General features: G+C 41.1%; 1 protein-coding gene across 3 annotated transcripts in view; it reads left to right on the top strand.

Moving 5' to 3' along the window:
• Positions 1–1,474: 1,474 nt before the first annotated feature.
• The window catches only part of LOC110044031 (solute carrier family 22 member 15-like), a 17,696-nt gene continuing 3,906 nt past the window's right edge, over positions 1,475–15,264 (top strand). The window contains exons 1-10 of one of the 3 annotated variants that reach the window (XM_089277076.1): positions 3,778–3,867; positions 4,333–4,390; positions 9,762–10,042; positions 10,789–11,017; positions 11,507–11,705; positions 12,244–12,456; positions 13,139–13,273; positions 13,700–13,797; positions 14,675–14,786; positions 15,197–15,264. The exon at positions 15,197–15,264 is cut by the window's right edge and continues 5 nt beyond it. In XM_089277076.1, coding sequence (XP_089133202.1) covers positions 9,764–10,042; positions 10,789–11,017; positions 11,507–11,705; positions 12,244–12,456; positions 13,139–13,273; positions 13,700–13,797; positions 14,675–14,786; positions 15,197–15,264 — 1,333 coding nt within the window. In that variant the 5' untranslated portion in view covers positions 3,778–3,867; positions 4,333–4,390; positions 9,762–9,763. Of the gene's footprint in view, positions 1,917–3,766; positions 3,868–4,332; positions 4,391–9,761; positions 10,043–10,788; positions 11,018–11,506; positions 11,706–12,243; positions 12,457–13,138; positions 13,274–13,699; positions 13,798–14,674; positions 14,787–15,196 lie in introns of those variants that run through there. The other 2 variants (XM_089277075.1, XM_089277074.1) reach the window with 2 other exon arrangements.

Genomic DNA, 15,264 nt, shown 5'->3' with positions numbered 1-15,264 from the left:
TGCTTCTTATTGTTTGTTTTTGTTTTTGTTTTTTTAAAGGAATTGAAACTAGATTGAATCTGAAGCGACCGGCGTTTTTCTAAAAAGGAAACTGATCAAATATTAATATTCAACATTTCAGACAAATCTGGAAACTGTGAAATTTACCGTTGCTAGGAGATTTATCTTTTTAGCAATTACGAAGCCGGGAAACAATGGGTATTGTTTCCCAATTTCGTATTCAGCTTGTAAGATCAATAAGTACTTTATATTCTCGATTAGGATCATAGTTGCACAAAGAAATGGCAACCGAACATTCATTTCAATAAGTAAAGCTCCTGAGCTGAGCTTACCGCCGAAATGTCACGCAACCCCTTATTGAGAAAATTTGTCTACCCTGGGAGCCTACTGATTTTAGGGGTGGCGAATGGTACATGCGAGACTTTACGAGACTAACATTTTTCTTCGTGAACCTCAGTGAGATATTTTGAGTTTTTAAATCGTGAGACCGAGACTTCCAAGTGTTTTATGAGCGTGCACGAGATACCCTTAGAGTCAGGGTTGAGCGAGAGCTTTGAGAATAAGCTTGTTAAGAAGTCTTCAGATGTAAACGCTTGTATGCGAGACATCAAGTCTGAAAATCTGTCCAGTGGCGGATCTAGGGGAGTGGTAAAAAAAGAAGAAATCACAGAAAGAAGAAAAACCGGCAGGGCAAGCAAAACAAAATCGCCTCCCCCACCCCGCGGCATTCCCCTTAGCTGAAGGTCTGGACCAGCCACTGCAGTCATTACCTTCTAAAGTTGCACAGTTCCACAGGGTACAACAGATAAGTTCTCCTACTTCGTGGGTTTCATCCTGAGTTCTCCCTATCATTAACTCAAGAGTTGAAATGACCGGAGAAGAAGAGTGTTAGTTTAGTGTCCAAGATTTAACGGTTAATAAAAGCATACGAGGGCTCCATTGCCAAACATAGAAGATAAAACTATTTGTAATTAGTTTGCTTTTTCTCCCTCGAAATCCACATCTCGTATATGAACAAAGTAGAGACGCGAAGTGGATACCTGACTTTTTTATTGTTGCAATACCCCTGCTCGTCGCTGGCATTGCGTAAACGTGACAACATCAACATCTATGTTTTTATAGTAAATCATGATGACAACTGGGCAGTATAAAAATAAAAGTATAAAATAAAATTTGAATCACGTCTATAACATCTAACCAAGTGCAGTAATTCCAAGTAAGCATCCACAGGCAAGGCAATGCTTAGCAATGATTCAATGATTAATATCCTTGACGCTTTCAGGACTGTGTAGCTCAGTAAAATAACGCGACACTGGAATGTCAGCTTAAGGGCCAAAATAGAAACTGAGCTTGAACAAGTTTGAACAAGTCAGTGTGCATACGTGTGAAAGCTAGCTGTACGTGTCAGCAAAAGTGATAGAATAATGTCCATCGTGTGCCAAAATAAATCCACCCTTGCCATTAGTTCAGATAAATGGGTCATATGTTTGAGTCGGCAGGAAATCTGGAAGTTGTGAAATATCGTGACAGGGCATTTCCAGCATTTTTTGAAGCTCGTAGAAGAGAATTCTGGGGACCTATATAAAACAGAACGGAAAACCAATTCTGAAACTTTTTTGAGTTAAAATAAAGTCTACTGTAGCGAAAGGTTTTCCGTGCGGTACTGTGCGGTTAGGGACGGATATGAACTATCAGGTTGAGTGCTGTGAATACAGGAATAACGGCGGACGGACTTGTCCTGGCGGGGAAAGCTCGGAAGAGCACAGGCTCGCTGCACGACACTCGCTACTCAATGCCAAAGATACAGGGCCGTTGTCTCTCGTCAGCCGGACAGTAAGTCAGCAAGGACTCTCACAGATCTGGAACTCTCTTGTCTTCTTTATTGCAGAATAAACGTCGTAGGACATAGGTCGAAGGTAAGGCAGGGTAAATCAAGGTAGATCAAGGTAAATCGTGGTAAATCAAAAAGTGTACAGTACGTGCATGCTTATATATGCTCAGGGTACGATAATAATGGCAGGTGAACTTTAAGGTTTACAGCAAAATAAACAACTAAGTCTTATCAATACCAACATCCGTAAAGGAAATTGCTAAACGTTTAGATCTTCCGGTCAAGATAAGTTCGAGGAAATTGCTCAAGATTTAGGTAAATAATGGTGTTAATTAAAAATAAGCTACTTCACATCTGAGAACAGGTAATAAGAATAAATTATCGATATTAAACGAAATACTGGACAATAAGTGATCTTAAGAGTTAAGAGAAGTTCCTTTGCATGTCAACATTTATGAATTTGTCGTTATTCTACATTTGCACGTTGTTTCCGCTCTATAGGGGACCGTTCATTTTTTATGAGGGAGGGGGGGCTGGTGGGATTTGGTCAGCACCATTTAAAAATCGCGTGACCCCCCCTCAGCTTACCAATTTTTTCACGTGCCCCCCCCCCCCTTATAGCGGTCATTTTTGGGATGACCCCCCCCAAAAAAAATTGAACAAACAATATTTAGATTTCAACTTTTTTAATATTTCTCTATTATCCCCCTACTTCACGTTTTGTGCTCACTGTGAAGACAATATTTACAATCCCTATACTACAGAGAGCTGTTGTTTGAAAAACAAATCAAAAGAAAGAGAAGTCAATTTCGGATCTCCTCATTATGGCTCGCCCTGAGCATGTGGCATTTGGTCTCTCATTGGCATCTCCCTCACCTGAATTGATGAATGCCCACAGTTTTAATGTAAAATAGATCAAATGTATAGAAGCTAAGTTGACGAAGGTCACGCAGGACATGGAAGCACTAGAAAATAAGAGCAATTATAACCGCATATTCAAGGGCATACTCAAACAGCACATCAACAAAAGGAGAAGGAAAAAAGAAAACCGCAGAAAGTCAAATGAAAGAAAGAGGAAGCGGACTGAAAACAACGTCCAACGAGTTTATGGAATCTGTGTTGGAAACCCGCTAGGAAATGATCTTCCACAATGCCTTGTGTACCCTCTTAGAACGGCCGTCCCGGAAGAGTGTATTAAAGTTGAGGATGTTGCCACGTCGTTATTTAGAAGAGATGGGCCATACATCGCACAGCTCTTGGAAGGGAATTATTTCACCAATGCTGCAAGAAGCAGAATCACTACCAACCTTGAGCAGGAAGTCAGAGATCATGTTTACACCTTCATGTACCCTGAAGTGTACACTCTGACGGAAAGGATTGTTGCTTCTTGCAGCATCGGTGAAAGAGACTCCCATAGCAGCACAAGCGGCGACGAAGAACTCGACGACAACGAAGATGAAGATGAGTGCCAGTGAAAGTTGCATTCGAAAATAACTGTGTTAAATACTTCTTTTCAGTAGCTACAAATGCTTTTTGTCGCCAAACGTTTTTTTAAAGCAGAAGGAAAGTTTGTAATAAATTTGTATCCTGCCTTCTATGTTTATTCTATAGCAATTTTTTTGATATTCAAACATTATGCCATTTTAAAGTTTTACTAAAATATTTCACGTGACCCCCCCTTTTTCCCTTATTTTTTTGGGATGACCCCCCCCCCTCGAAAGCCATTTTTCTTTCGCATGGCCCCCTCCCAAATCCCACCAGCCCCCCCTACCTGATAAAAAATGAACGGTCCCTAGAGTCATCGGAATTGGAAAGACGTGAAATATGTTTTTTTTTTAATTTTTTTTTTATAACAATACCCCCTGCGGCTATGTGATGTTCGCTAGCCACGCGTCATTGGTTTTGTAAGCCTTTTAGCGGCATTTTCAGTAGTTAATAAATTCACAAGACTGCCGTACAAACCAGAATAACGGGCGCGTTTTTAACAAGGTGTCCGCATAGGAAAGGAGTTGACTCTGTCATCCACGTTTACTGAGGTAAGTACAATAGTAGACGAGACTCTGTCTAATGTTGTCGATAAAGACGTACGAGCTTAAAACAAAACAAAGATCGCCGATAAAGAAAATGTAAATCGTCGTAAGCCTTTTGATCGCCATTGATCTTACGCCCAACGGTTGCATGGTTAAAGCTCAGCAAATCCTTATTAGTACTAGCCTTTATCACCGATGGATGAATTTTAGAAATACAAATTAAAACTGTTTCCCAGCGTGATTATTGCCATGTCATCCATTTCAGGTCAAAGTTAGGAACTTGAACATTCGTGATTTGGAGTCGTGACAATATTGTTAAAGTAAGATTAACATAAATTACAAACCTTTGGCGCGCCTCGAAGTCGATAAATAATATTAATAATAAAATTAACAGACAAAAATATCATGATTGTATCTAATGTTTACATTTTCCACCACTTCCATCCGTCTGCTACGTTCCTTCGCTGACAGAACATTGAGCTCATTGGTCTGTTTGACTGACTCGTTTCGACGACAAACGTAAACACAAGTAGGTTTGAAGACATTTGCATATGACTTTGTTTTTCCACTACAATTTATGCCAGTATAACACGCAACTAGATAGTCTTCTTGACTGAAGCTGAAAAGGCCAGTTCCTGTTACAAATGGACAAACCGATCTTAAACAACATTAGACTAGTTTGCAGTTAACATCATTTTTGTTGCATGATCAATTGCAACTACAATGCACCGAAATACTGGTTTATGTTTGTTTGTTTGTTTGTTTGTTTGTTTGGTTTTTTGGTTTTTTTATGAGGCCAGAGGCCAGACCGTCTTAATCGCTAAATGTAAACTAAGGCTTAAGCTTGCTTCTGCACGCATGCAAATAAAAACATAACTATAGATTTTACTATGGTCCTTCAAGTTCGATTTGTTCCTGTTTAGCTCAAGGGCGTTACGTTTACTACTGTGTGACGAGTCGTGCGGGTGATATATGATAACATATGTAAAACGTTAGAGATCAGTTGACACATTATGACAAATAGGCGCACGGAGAGCAAATCACGATCGAGAATTTTGTTACATATACGATTAAGAGCCTAATAGTCCCTTTCTGGAGGCAGTGCCTGGATTTTGGTACCACAATGTGTCAACCCTTAATAAACGCTGCCAAAGGCAAAGTGAATCAAACATGTTACGGTCAAAATGAATAAAACCAGAGTGACGGTTGTCTTAGAGTAGTCCCTCTTTCGCTTAGTCCGTCGTGCGTGACGCGAAAGAAAACCGCTAAAAAATGGCCGCGCCAAATCCTGGAGGCGAGGAGCGCGCGAAAGGAGGGACTACCGCCTAAGCCCATGAGTTTACCCTTTCACGGCCGAGTGATTTTTCGGTGTAGGATTTCTCATCTTGACGTCCTCTTATTATCGCCGGTTGTCAGTAGCCCCGGGAGATATCTTGAAAAAATGCTCTACTCTACTCTTCAAGTACCCAGGCAAAAACATATGCCGTGAGAAGTATATCTTCGTTCAGTGTTCGTTCAGCGAAACTGCCAAAGAAGTTTTAAAAAAGAAGGCGGCGAATGAGGCATCTTGTAACGATTTTCGCTGCGTCTGTAAGTGTAAATCTAAACGTTATTGCGAAAATTTCAAATGCAGAGTTTCAACCGAGAATTTATTATGTATTTCACATAGGCGATCATCCAACTGCGGTGAAATGTTTGCCGATAGCAGCGGGAAATTTCAGGTGAACGTCCGGTTCAATCTTTCAAATGGACGGCAGAAAGGCCAAGGTCAGTGAATTTATATTCGCTGACTTGGACGATGCTGTCGAGCGGCGAAATCACTAACACGCTCGCAGTCGGGTTGGAGGCGGAAAGCTTTTCCAAACAAAACACTGGATAAATTTAAATCTACCCAAAGCCTGTTGGCAGATTCGCAAGAAAATCACGGCTTGCGAAACGCGATTCCAACGCTTCGATTTGCTCTGGTACCGCTTCGATTTGGTCTCGTTCCAAAACATTCCTGCAAGACGTCACACGTATCTCGAATGTTGACAACACGTTGTCAACGCTCCTAAAATGAGCCAATTATATTTTTGCGTTGTGAGAGCAACGCATAATTCAAACTCTTGGGCTTAGGTGGTGGAGACGAGGAGCGCGCGAAAAGAGGGACTAGGATTTCGCGCGGCCATTTTGTTTTTTCTCGCGGTTTTCTTTCGCGTCACGCACGACGGACTAAGCGAAAGAGGGACTACTCGTAGTCTACCCAAGCCAGGGAGTTTGAATTATGCGTTGCTCTTACAACGCAAAAATATGATGGCTTATGTTAGGAGCGTTGACAACGCGTTGTCAACTTTCGAGATACGTGTAACATCTTGCAGGAATGTTTTGGAACCGGAACAAATCGAAGCGTTGGAATCGCGCTTCGCGAGCCGTGCTGCCAACAGGCTTTGGAAAGATTTAAATTTAGCAAGTGTTTTGTTTGGAAAAGCTTTCCGCCTCCAACCCGACTGCGAGCGTGTTAGAACAGCATCGTCCAAGAACAATTCAGTGAATATGAATTCACTGAGCTTCGCATTTCTGCCTTCCATTTGAAAGATTGAACCGGACTTTCACTTGAAACCGGACATTCACCTGAAACTTTCCGCTGCTATCGGCAAACATTTCACCGCAGTTGGATGATCTCCTATGTCAAATACCTAAGGTAAATTTTCGGTTGAAACTCTGCATTTGCAATTTTCGCAATAACTTTTAGACTTATACCTACGGACGCAGCAACAATCGTTACAAGATCCCTCCTTCGCCGTCTTCTTTTTAAAACTTCTTTGGCAGTTTCGCTGAACGAACACCGAACGAAGATATACTTCTCACGGCATGTTTTTGCCTCGGTACTTGAAGAGTAGAGTAGAGCAGTTTTATTCAGGATATCTCCCGGGGTTATTGACAACAGGCGATAATAAGAGGGCGTCAAGATAAGAAATCCTACACCGAAAAATCACTCGGCCGCAAAAAGGTCAAACTCCCTGGCTTAGGCGGTAGTCCCTCCTTTCGCGCGCTCCTCGCCCCCAGGATTTCACGCGGCTATTTTTTTCACGCAGTTTTCTTTCGCGGCGTCACGCACGACGGACTGAGCGAAAGCTGAGGGACTACTCGTAGTCTACGGTTGTCTCTGTCATGGCTCTCGCACAGAGAGCTCGCATCACTCTTGACCAGCGGTCGTGTTCCTGACCACTGGTTCAGGGACACATGCGCTATGATAACGAGATCGTCGTGAATAGCTATCCTTTTAAGGACTCACGACCTATACATGACAAATCAGCATCAGAATATTTTCAGTTAGACATGATGTTAGACAACAGTGCTAGTAGCGTAGACCAGCAACGTTCTTTTAGATTACAGGTTTCAGGTTTATGAGAACCAAGAACTTAATTATAAATCCGAGCCTAATTATTTCAGTAATAGCTAAATACTATGCAAAAGACATGACTGTTTTCATAATCCGTGACGGGCACTTGCACGCGGAGGCTCCAAAGAGGTGGGGAGAAAGGCTGTTACTAGCAAACCTCCATCCAGAGTAAGGACCCAGCTTGAAGCCAGGCTATACTTAGTACCTGCAAAAGGCAAAAATGCAGTTTGGGAACTTGAAACGTAATAACGCATAATTATCGCCAACATATTCGCACAGGTTGATAGGGTGTAAGTAATTTGGGATCAAGGGCTCGGTATCACGGTGCTCTTTGCATGCATAGACGATCATTACACGAAAACTAACAAAATAATTTATAGCAGGTGGTCCTGCACTCGAAGCCTCTGGCCCAAGTCATTGTTAAAGAGAGTGATGGTTAAGAAACATGTCAATGTTCTTTGCTGTATGTTTTATCGGCTATTTGGGGATTGACCCAGCACAAAACCTAGCAAAATACAAAAGGTGGTTATAAGTGCTGATACAACTAATCAATAGAAGCATTATGTAGTTAATACATAGTAAATGAGCATAAAGCAAAAGATGTGCAGGGTCAAAAACCTTTCAACATAAATCTTAGCCTGTTTATTTGTTTCTTTGGTGTTAACCGGGTTTTTCAACCATTTCCCTCTATTAACTATGTCCAAGCTTAGAGTCCTGTAATAAAAACTGATTTTCAGGAACACTACCAAGTCGTCAGCCCATTATGGCCCATTATGGCCCATTACAACAAATAAGCAATTTTAATTTAATATAATTAAAATGAAAAAGGAAATTATCTTAGTTCTACCTTATTTAGGAGTACCATGCAAAATTATTACCAAACAGCTGAAGACCTGCATTCCATCCCACGAGGTCACCACCTTACCGCGGTGGGATGGTTTGTGTGTCTCAGTGACCCCTAGAGCTATGTCGGCTGGGGTCTTGTACTCCTGGTAGGGTCACCCATGCCGAAAGGGTCGAAGGTTAGAGGCCAGACGAAGTGTGACCTCCCTGGTCCCCTAGGTTGGGGGTTTATTACAGAAACGGAAGACATTCAAATTGCTACCAACATCGGTGAAACGACGAGGGCTCACAGTAGCAGAATGACGTATTTGGGTCAAAGCCGAAAGGAAACCCAAAAGCCGACAGCTTCGATCGTGAATCCGAAGCTCGAAACCAGGATTGGAAGACCTGCATTGATAAATTTTATGGCTGCGTTGATCTTAGGGTTACTTTTCCAAAGCGCTCATCGCATCAAGTCTTTTATTCCCTAAAAAGATAGGATCAACCGCTCCCAACTGTCAAAAGTTGTGTATAAGGCTAGTTGTCGGGACTGCCAGGATTTCTGCATTGGAAAAACAAGACGTAGATCGCATGACAGAAAAACTGAACATTTTAAAGCGAACACGTGTAGCTGTCATGCATCTGCTATCGCAGACCACGTCACGGCAACTAGTCACAACTTAAAATGGGACCACTTTGAGATATTAGCAAAAGTTCGGTCAGATACACATTGCAAGATAAAGGAGACTCTTCTAATTAGGGAATTGAAACCTACCCTAAACGATTTTGTTAGCAGCGAAAAGCTTTAAATTAAATTGTTCCTGGCAAATTTATCTATGTTCCTTTTTCCCAGCAGAAATGCTTGACTTTCTGATTCCCATTAAATCTCCTATCAAAATCTTACAGCCAGTAGCCAAATAAACCGAATTTACCTGACACTGGACACACTTAGGGGCGTGGTTCCAGAGCCATGCACCTTCAGGGATGGGGGCGTAATTTAGAAAATCAAAAACTTCAGTTGAAAAAAACAACAGGAACGTTTCATGGGAAATACCCGGTTCCCAGGTTAGGATCAGGATCCGGTTATTGCCGTACCACTCGGTTTCCCATCTAGCAGGAACTCGCCCTGGGAACAGTTATTCCATGGAAGAGATCATTTGATTCCATGCCCCGGAGCTTTGTCGGAGCTTTCAAAATAGGAAGCTCAGGTCAACAACCCTAAATAGCAACGTCTGCGACAAAGGTGGCCAAATATCGAATTTTTCTTCATTCTTAGCTCTTATCGTTTTATAATTTAGTTTCCTCTGTGGTCAAAAAGGAGCAATTATTTAATGTAAAGACACGCGACCCGTCGTTAACTCAGTTTGTCTATCAAATTTTAAAACTTGACCATTCTCCCGGAACTCGCGCTTGCTGTCAAACCATCAAACCCTTTCACTCTCCGACCTGGCCCCTCCAAACAAATAAAATGAAAATAAATAAATATCTTCATTGCTCACTCCCCGAATGGAGATTTTCAGGGCCAATGAAACCAAATGATGAAGCAAAATAATGCAAAATAATGCAAAAAGTTAATTTCGAGGTTGTAGTACAAAAGTAACGCTCACATCTCTTTAAGGACCTACGAAGCAACATCATGGCTAATAACGTGAACTTTTCTATGTGAGCAAAAGCGTTTTTGGGTTATTTCTTACAGAAATGGCCCTCACCGTTGATCAGGTATTCGATGAAATCGGAAGTTTTGGTCGATACCAGCGTCTATTATTGCTCGGCTGCAATGGCCTTGTTTTCTTCTGGTTTGGCTTTCCGGTGTTGATCATGACCTTCATAACTCCTGATCCGGGATGGAAGTGCGTGGCAAACAGCAGCCAGTGCCGCTTTAACGAAACATCCTTGCCACCGTCTGACAAACGGCGATGTGATCTCAATAGGAGCGAGTGGATGTTTAATGATGATTACACATCTGTAGCGACCGAGGTAAGATTAGAGAGTAGAATCTCCCTTCAAGCCTAGTGGGCCACCAGGGTCACTCGTACCTCTAGTTTCAGCGAGAGGAACTGCCTTGCATACGGCTGGCGGGAAAAACTTTACTGTCCTGACGTCAATGTAAGTTAACAGAAAAGGCATTGAAATCAGGCCACTTTTCTCACTGGAGATGGCATTAAATACCGTGGCTCACGAAAATGGATTTACAATTCCAAGAAACAAATCAGATTGCAAAAAGTGAAAAATACGAAACATTTTGTGTCTCCAAGCTTCTAATTTGGCGCCAAAAAATGGGTCGTCGGCGTCCGACATGGCAACTCGCTCGTAGTTCGTCTAGTGTCGTCAGGTAGGATAATAGTTGTATTATTTTGAACAAAATATGCTGTTCCTCGTCAAATTAAACCTGGAATTCTTAAGTTAACTATTAGAAGAGGCCAAAGCAGCTTTGCTAATGTCTTTATTTTTGTTAGCTGCGAAGAAAAAGGCTATTATTGTGTCGTTTCGGTAGGACAGCTCAGTTTTGGTTGGCGTTCGTACTACGGGCGCAGCCGCCGTATGCAAAGTGACTAGGAATAATTCTGCTCCTCCCTGGATGGGATACTACGATCGCAGGGTTACACATCACCCATCCCAGATATTAGCTCACCATTCCCAAATTAAACCTTTTGCCATGGTTTAATAACAACTTTCAGGTGTTTTAACCTAGCCCTGGTATTATCATTGTTTTCCTATTTTAGTTTGATCTCGTCTGCGATAAGGCAATCTACGTGTCTATAGCGTCGTCCATGATTTTTCTGGGCTTCCTACTCGGTGGAATAAGTGTTGGTCCTTTTGCAGACAAGCTTGGCAGACGACATACAATCTATGTGTATGGTTTCATAATCGGTGTCTTTAGCCTTCTAACCGCTTTCCCTCATGCCTATTGGTTGTTTGCTGTCTTCCGTTTCCTCATCGGATTTGGTGTTGGTAAGTTACTGAATCATGCAAAATGAATATCGGATCGTCCTGACTTAATCATAAGTTGCGGACCAAAGGGAAAAAATGTTAAAATAGTTTTGCTGTTAAACGCACTGTGTTTAATGTCTTTATTTTGTGTCTCCTCTTCCTGGTGGCTTATCCCCGTTTTCTGCTCCTCACTTCACCTGGCTCCTGTTCCTCTTCCTCTTCTTGTTTCTCCTCTTCTGCCTCCTCTTCCTCCTCCTCCTCCTCCTCCTCCTCCTCCTCCTCCTCTTCTTCTTCTTCTTCTTCTTCTTCTTCTTTTTCTACTTGCTCTTGTTATTTTTATTGTTGTTGTTGTTGTTCTTCTTCTTCTTCTCCTTCTTCTTCTTCTTCTTCTTCTTCTTCTTCTCCTTATCATCATCATCATCATCATTATTATTTCGTTTTCGTTTTTGTTTTCCCCTACTACTAATCATGAGAGCATCACTATCCCACTGAGTCTCGGCATGTTTGCAGGTGGTGCTAGCATTGGGATTTACGTGTTAGTGACGGAAATGGTTGGTGTTCGTCATCGTAGTATGATTGGCGTGTCATTGTGGTACTGCTGGACCTTATCCCTGCTGTTCCTGGACCTTCTTGCATACCTTATTCGTGACTGGCGAACATTGGCCATCGTGACTGGAGTTCCAGGCATTCCTATTGTTCTCGGATGGTTGTAAGTGTTCCCGTTACTTCTTCATTTACTCACTGTAGACGCGCTTGCAAGTAAATCCAATGTTTATTTGCTTTGCAAGATTTTTCTTCTGAACTGTTCGTTTTAACGTGCTACGATGTGTAACCGTTTCCTGAACGATCTTTATATAGATATACAAATGGATAAAACAGTGAATGAATTTTTTCACTTATCCTAAGAGTGCTTTATACCAAAAAATATATGCCGTGCAAAATGTAAAGATCTGTCTTTATATCTTTATATAGATATATAAATATATCTGAGGACATCCTATTACAATCTTTTAAAATACGGCTGTTAGATGTAAAGGAATTTGCGACCAGACGCATCTTTCAACGGGTGCGATATGTTTCGTTTAATTAACTGAAAACAAAACTCATCCGAGATCCACCATTTAAAATTTTACCCTTCGATTTCAAATTGCGGCTTCACTGGAGAATTGAAGGATTGGATTTAATTTGAATGGATTTAAACTTGAGGAGTAATGGTGAATCTTAAAGATCTTTTTATAACGTGCTAGCATCACCAGAGAATCCCCTCGCTGGCTGATACTACAAGGAAAGCTAAAAGAGGCTGGGGTAATTCTCAACCGAATCGCCGAAGTAAACGGCAAGGAAATGCCGGAAGAGAAACTTCAATACGAACCAGAAAAACAGGTTAGAATGGGAGATTTGCGTGACCTATTCTCGTCCAAAAAGATGGCCCACAAGTCTTTGCTGTCATGGTATCTTTGGTATGTACGCATCAATTTGGAATATTCAGTTATTGTTAATGTAGTTACTATTGCTCAAACGTTGTCATTTTTGTTACTTCCAAAGTTGAGACTTTTATAAACTTTTTTTTTGTAAGATTTGGCTACATTGTAAAGTGATCTTGAATGGGTGAAGAATTCACTGATTAATTAAGTTCAGTTCTTCACTGTTTTCTGCCCGCAGAAGAAGTGCTTCTTTCAAGTTAGGGATATATGAGTGCAAGTTTGGGAAAGTAGTGAAATCCTGTGAAACCTTGAGCCACAGGCGATTGTTTATACCGACGCCTGCCACTAAACATTCAGAGATTGTTTCTTCAACTCGATAAAAAGTGTGTCCTGTTTCCTTTACAAAATACTGAGTGAAAAAAATCACTCGCTTATGTCTATTATGAAGTTTTCTCTGCTTGTCCTGTTTTAGGTAAGTCCCTTGTATCCACTGAGTTATAAACTTAAGTTACACCTTCTAGCTCGCTTACTTGCAATGGTCACTGCATTTTAAGGCGTCGGCCCGTATTGATTTGTCTTTGTACATTACATAGATGCTACTCGGGTATCATCATATCGCGTTTTTTATTCTTAGACGAAGTGAGATGACTAGTCACTGTTCACTTGGGTCTGGTCGTAGAATAAGTGGTTGTTTACGTTGTTTTTTTTGTCTTTTAAGGTTCGTATCTGGCATGGTTTATTACGGTGTATACCTCAGCACTCCTAATGTTGGTGGAAACCTGTACCTGAACTTTTTCCTGACAAGTTTTATTGAAGTGTTTTGCCTTCCATTTATCGTGTGGTCGTCAAACAGGTACTCAGCATTTTGCTTCAGATATGGGGGAACAAATAGCAGCTCGAATTCCCCACCTGCGAAAGGTTAAGCGTGTGAATTTTGTCATGCACCAGAATGAGCCCAGTAGCTGGATAGCCGTAATCTTCATAGTGCTTTGACGTAATTATATGGACTTCTGCTTAAAACCAACAGTAAGCTGAAACATTTCTTAGGAATTATTTTTAACTGTCGAAGCCGCTTACAAAACTACGATCACGGATCTCACATGCAACCATCTTTAAATCTTTGTTCCGTGGTTCAAATAGGTGATTTTTTCATGTTTTCACTTGAATATAATTATAACGATATAAAAGAAATAATCATAATAATTTTTATAACCTTTATTTAATCTTCGACGGTTTCACACCACGAGACAGTAGATGTGGGTTTAATTTTGAATTTCAGGTTTGGTCGGAAAAAAGTCATCGTGGCAAGTTTGATCCTCGCGGCGATTTCTTCTATTGGAGCGGTACTGTTCACCACACAAGACAATTCCAACAAAGGTTTGTTAAGCATTAAATGAATTTGGTTAATCTGCATCTTAAAATAACCCGACACAAGCACTATTATGATCCGTCCCGCCTGTAGAGTCTCGGTGGATACAATATTAACTAGTACTTTAGTATACTTGAGTCGACCGTTACACTTAAGTTTCCACACGCTCCGCGCATGTATTATATCTGCTTATATAAATAGCGAAAACAATTCCTATTACGTGACTGATTCCTTACACGTTCCACGCATGCGGAATTAATCCCGACACTATACTGCCAGTTTACCCTATTTGAATAACATTGAAAATACTTTAGCAATATATAAACACAAAAATAGCGTTAGCATAGAACTGATGTGATATTCAGGCCAAAGAGAAAAATGAACAACTGTACGTGATCCGGGGGGGGGGGGGAGGGGAAGAACAGGGCGTTCGCCGTACCTTTTAGTGGTTAAAAAGGCAGCTTCGCTACCTCTTAGAATGTCCAGCCTCAAAAGGTCCACAGCGGGCGATTTTGCGGCGCATTTGAGGGTATTGAGCTGACAAAAAAAATATATGGCAATAGATAATTTTTGTTTTAGAATTGGTACCTCTTGGTGGCCACGCCCACAAAACAGGATCTTGGTACTTCTTACAAGTTCTTTTCAAAATTTCCGACAAACACCCCCCCCCCCCCCCGTCCTTTTTATTTGGGAGTTCCCTCGGGAGGTAATATATATATATTTCCAAGTATCGCCATCTGAGAGATGCGAGTGGGGAAGTCTGCAGAATATTTCTTCACACAATTGTTTTAACTTTTACGTATACGTATTTAATGTTTTAATACTTGCCTGTTTTTAACTTGAGATTTCCCGAGTTGATTTATTCTTTCTTTTACTGCCATAAAGGAATGCTGGCTGGTAGAATAATCTTCTCTATGGTCTTCGCCAAGATAGCCATCACCATAGCCTTTGATTTGGCATACGTCTACTCTGCGGAATTATTCCCAACAGTTATGAGGTAAGGTCATAATTTTCATTCATTTTATCTTTTTACTTTTATGACATGATGTGAGACGTTTTTGTAGCTCTTGCTTTGGAGTAACAAAACTAAAAGGATCTTCAAATCTTGCAAATGGAGACACTAATCGTCAGTTTCGTTTGAATAAATACGTTTTTCTTAGAGGAGGCCAGAACTTAGTTTCTACCCAACTCTGGTACGAGTGGTGCTAGCCTTTGGTTTATCAAACTTTAGGTCATATTATTGTCAGAATTGACTCGACGGACCGAGCCTAAATGTCCTCTAAGACTGTTTGTCTCCGTCTGTTTAAAGAAAAGGCAACTTTTCTCCGAACTAGATTCAGAGATCTCTGTGAAAAAAAGATATTTTAAAACGATGTTGCCCTCATTTGAAAACATTTGTTTTTCCAGGAATATTGGGATGGGAACATCAACCGCGGCAGCCAGAGTTGGAGCATTTTGTTCACCGTATATAGTTT

The sequence above is a fragment of the Orbicella faveolata genome, unplaced genomic scaffold (genome assembly GCF_042242905.1).
Source record: "Orbicella faveolata isolate gen_17 unplaced genomic scaffold, um_ofav_v1 contig_46, whole genome shotgun sequence".
NCBI lineage: Eukaryota > Metazoa > Cnidaria > Anthozoa > Scleractinia > Merulinidae > Orbicella > Orbicella faveolata.
This window is presented reverse-complemented; position numbering and strand designations above follow the sequence as displayed.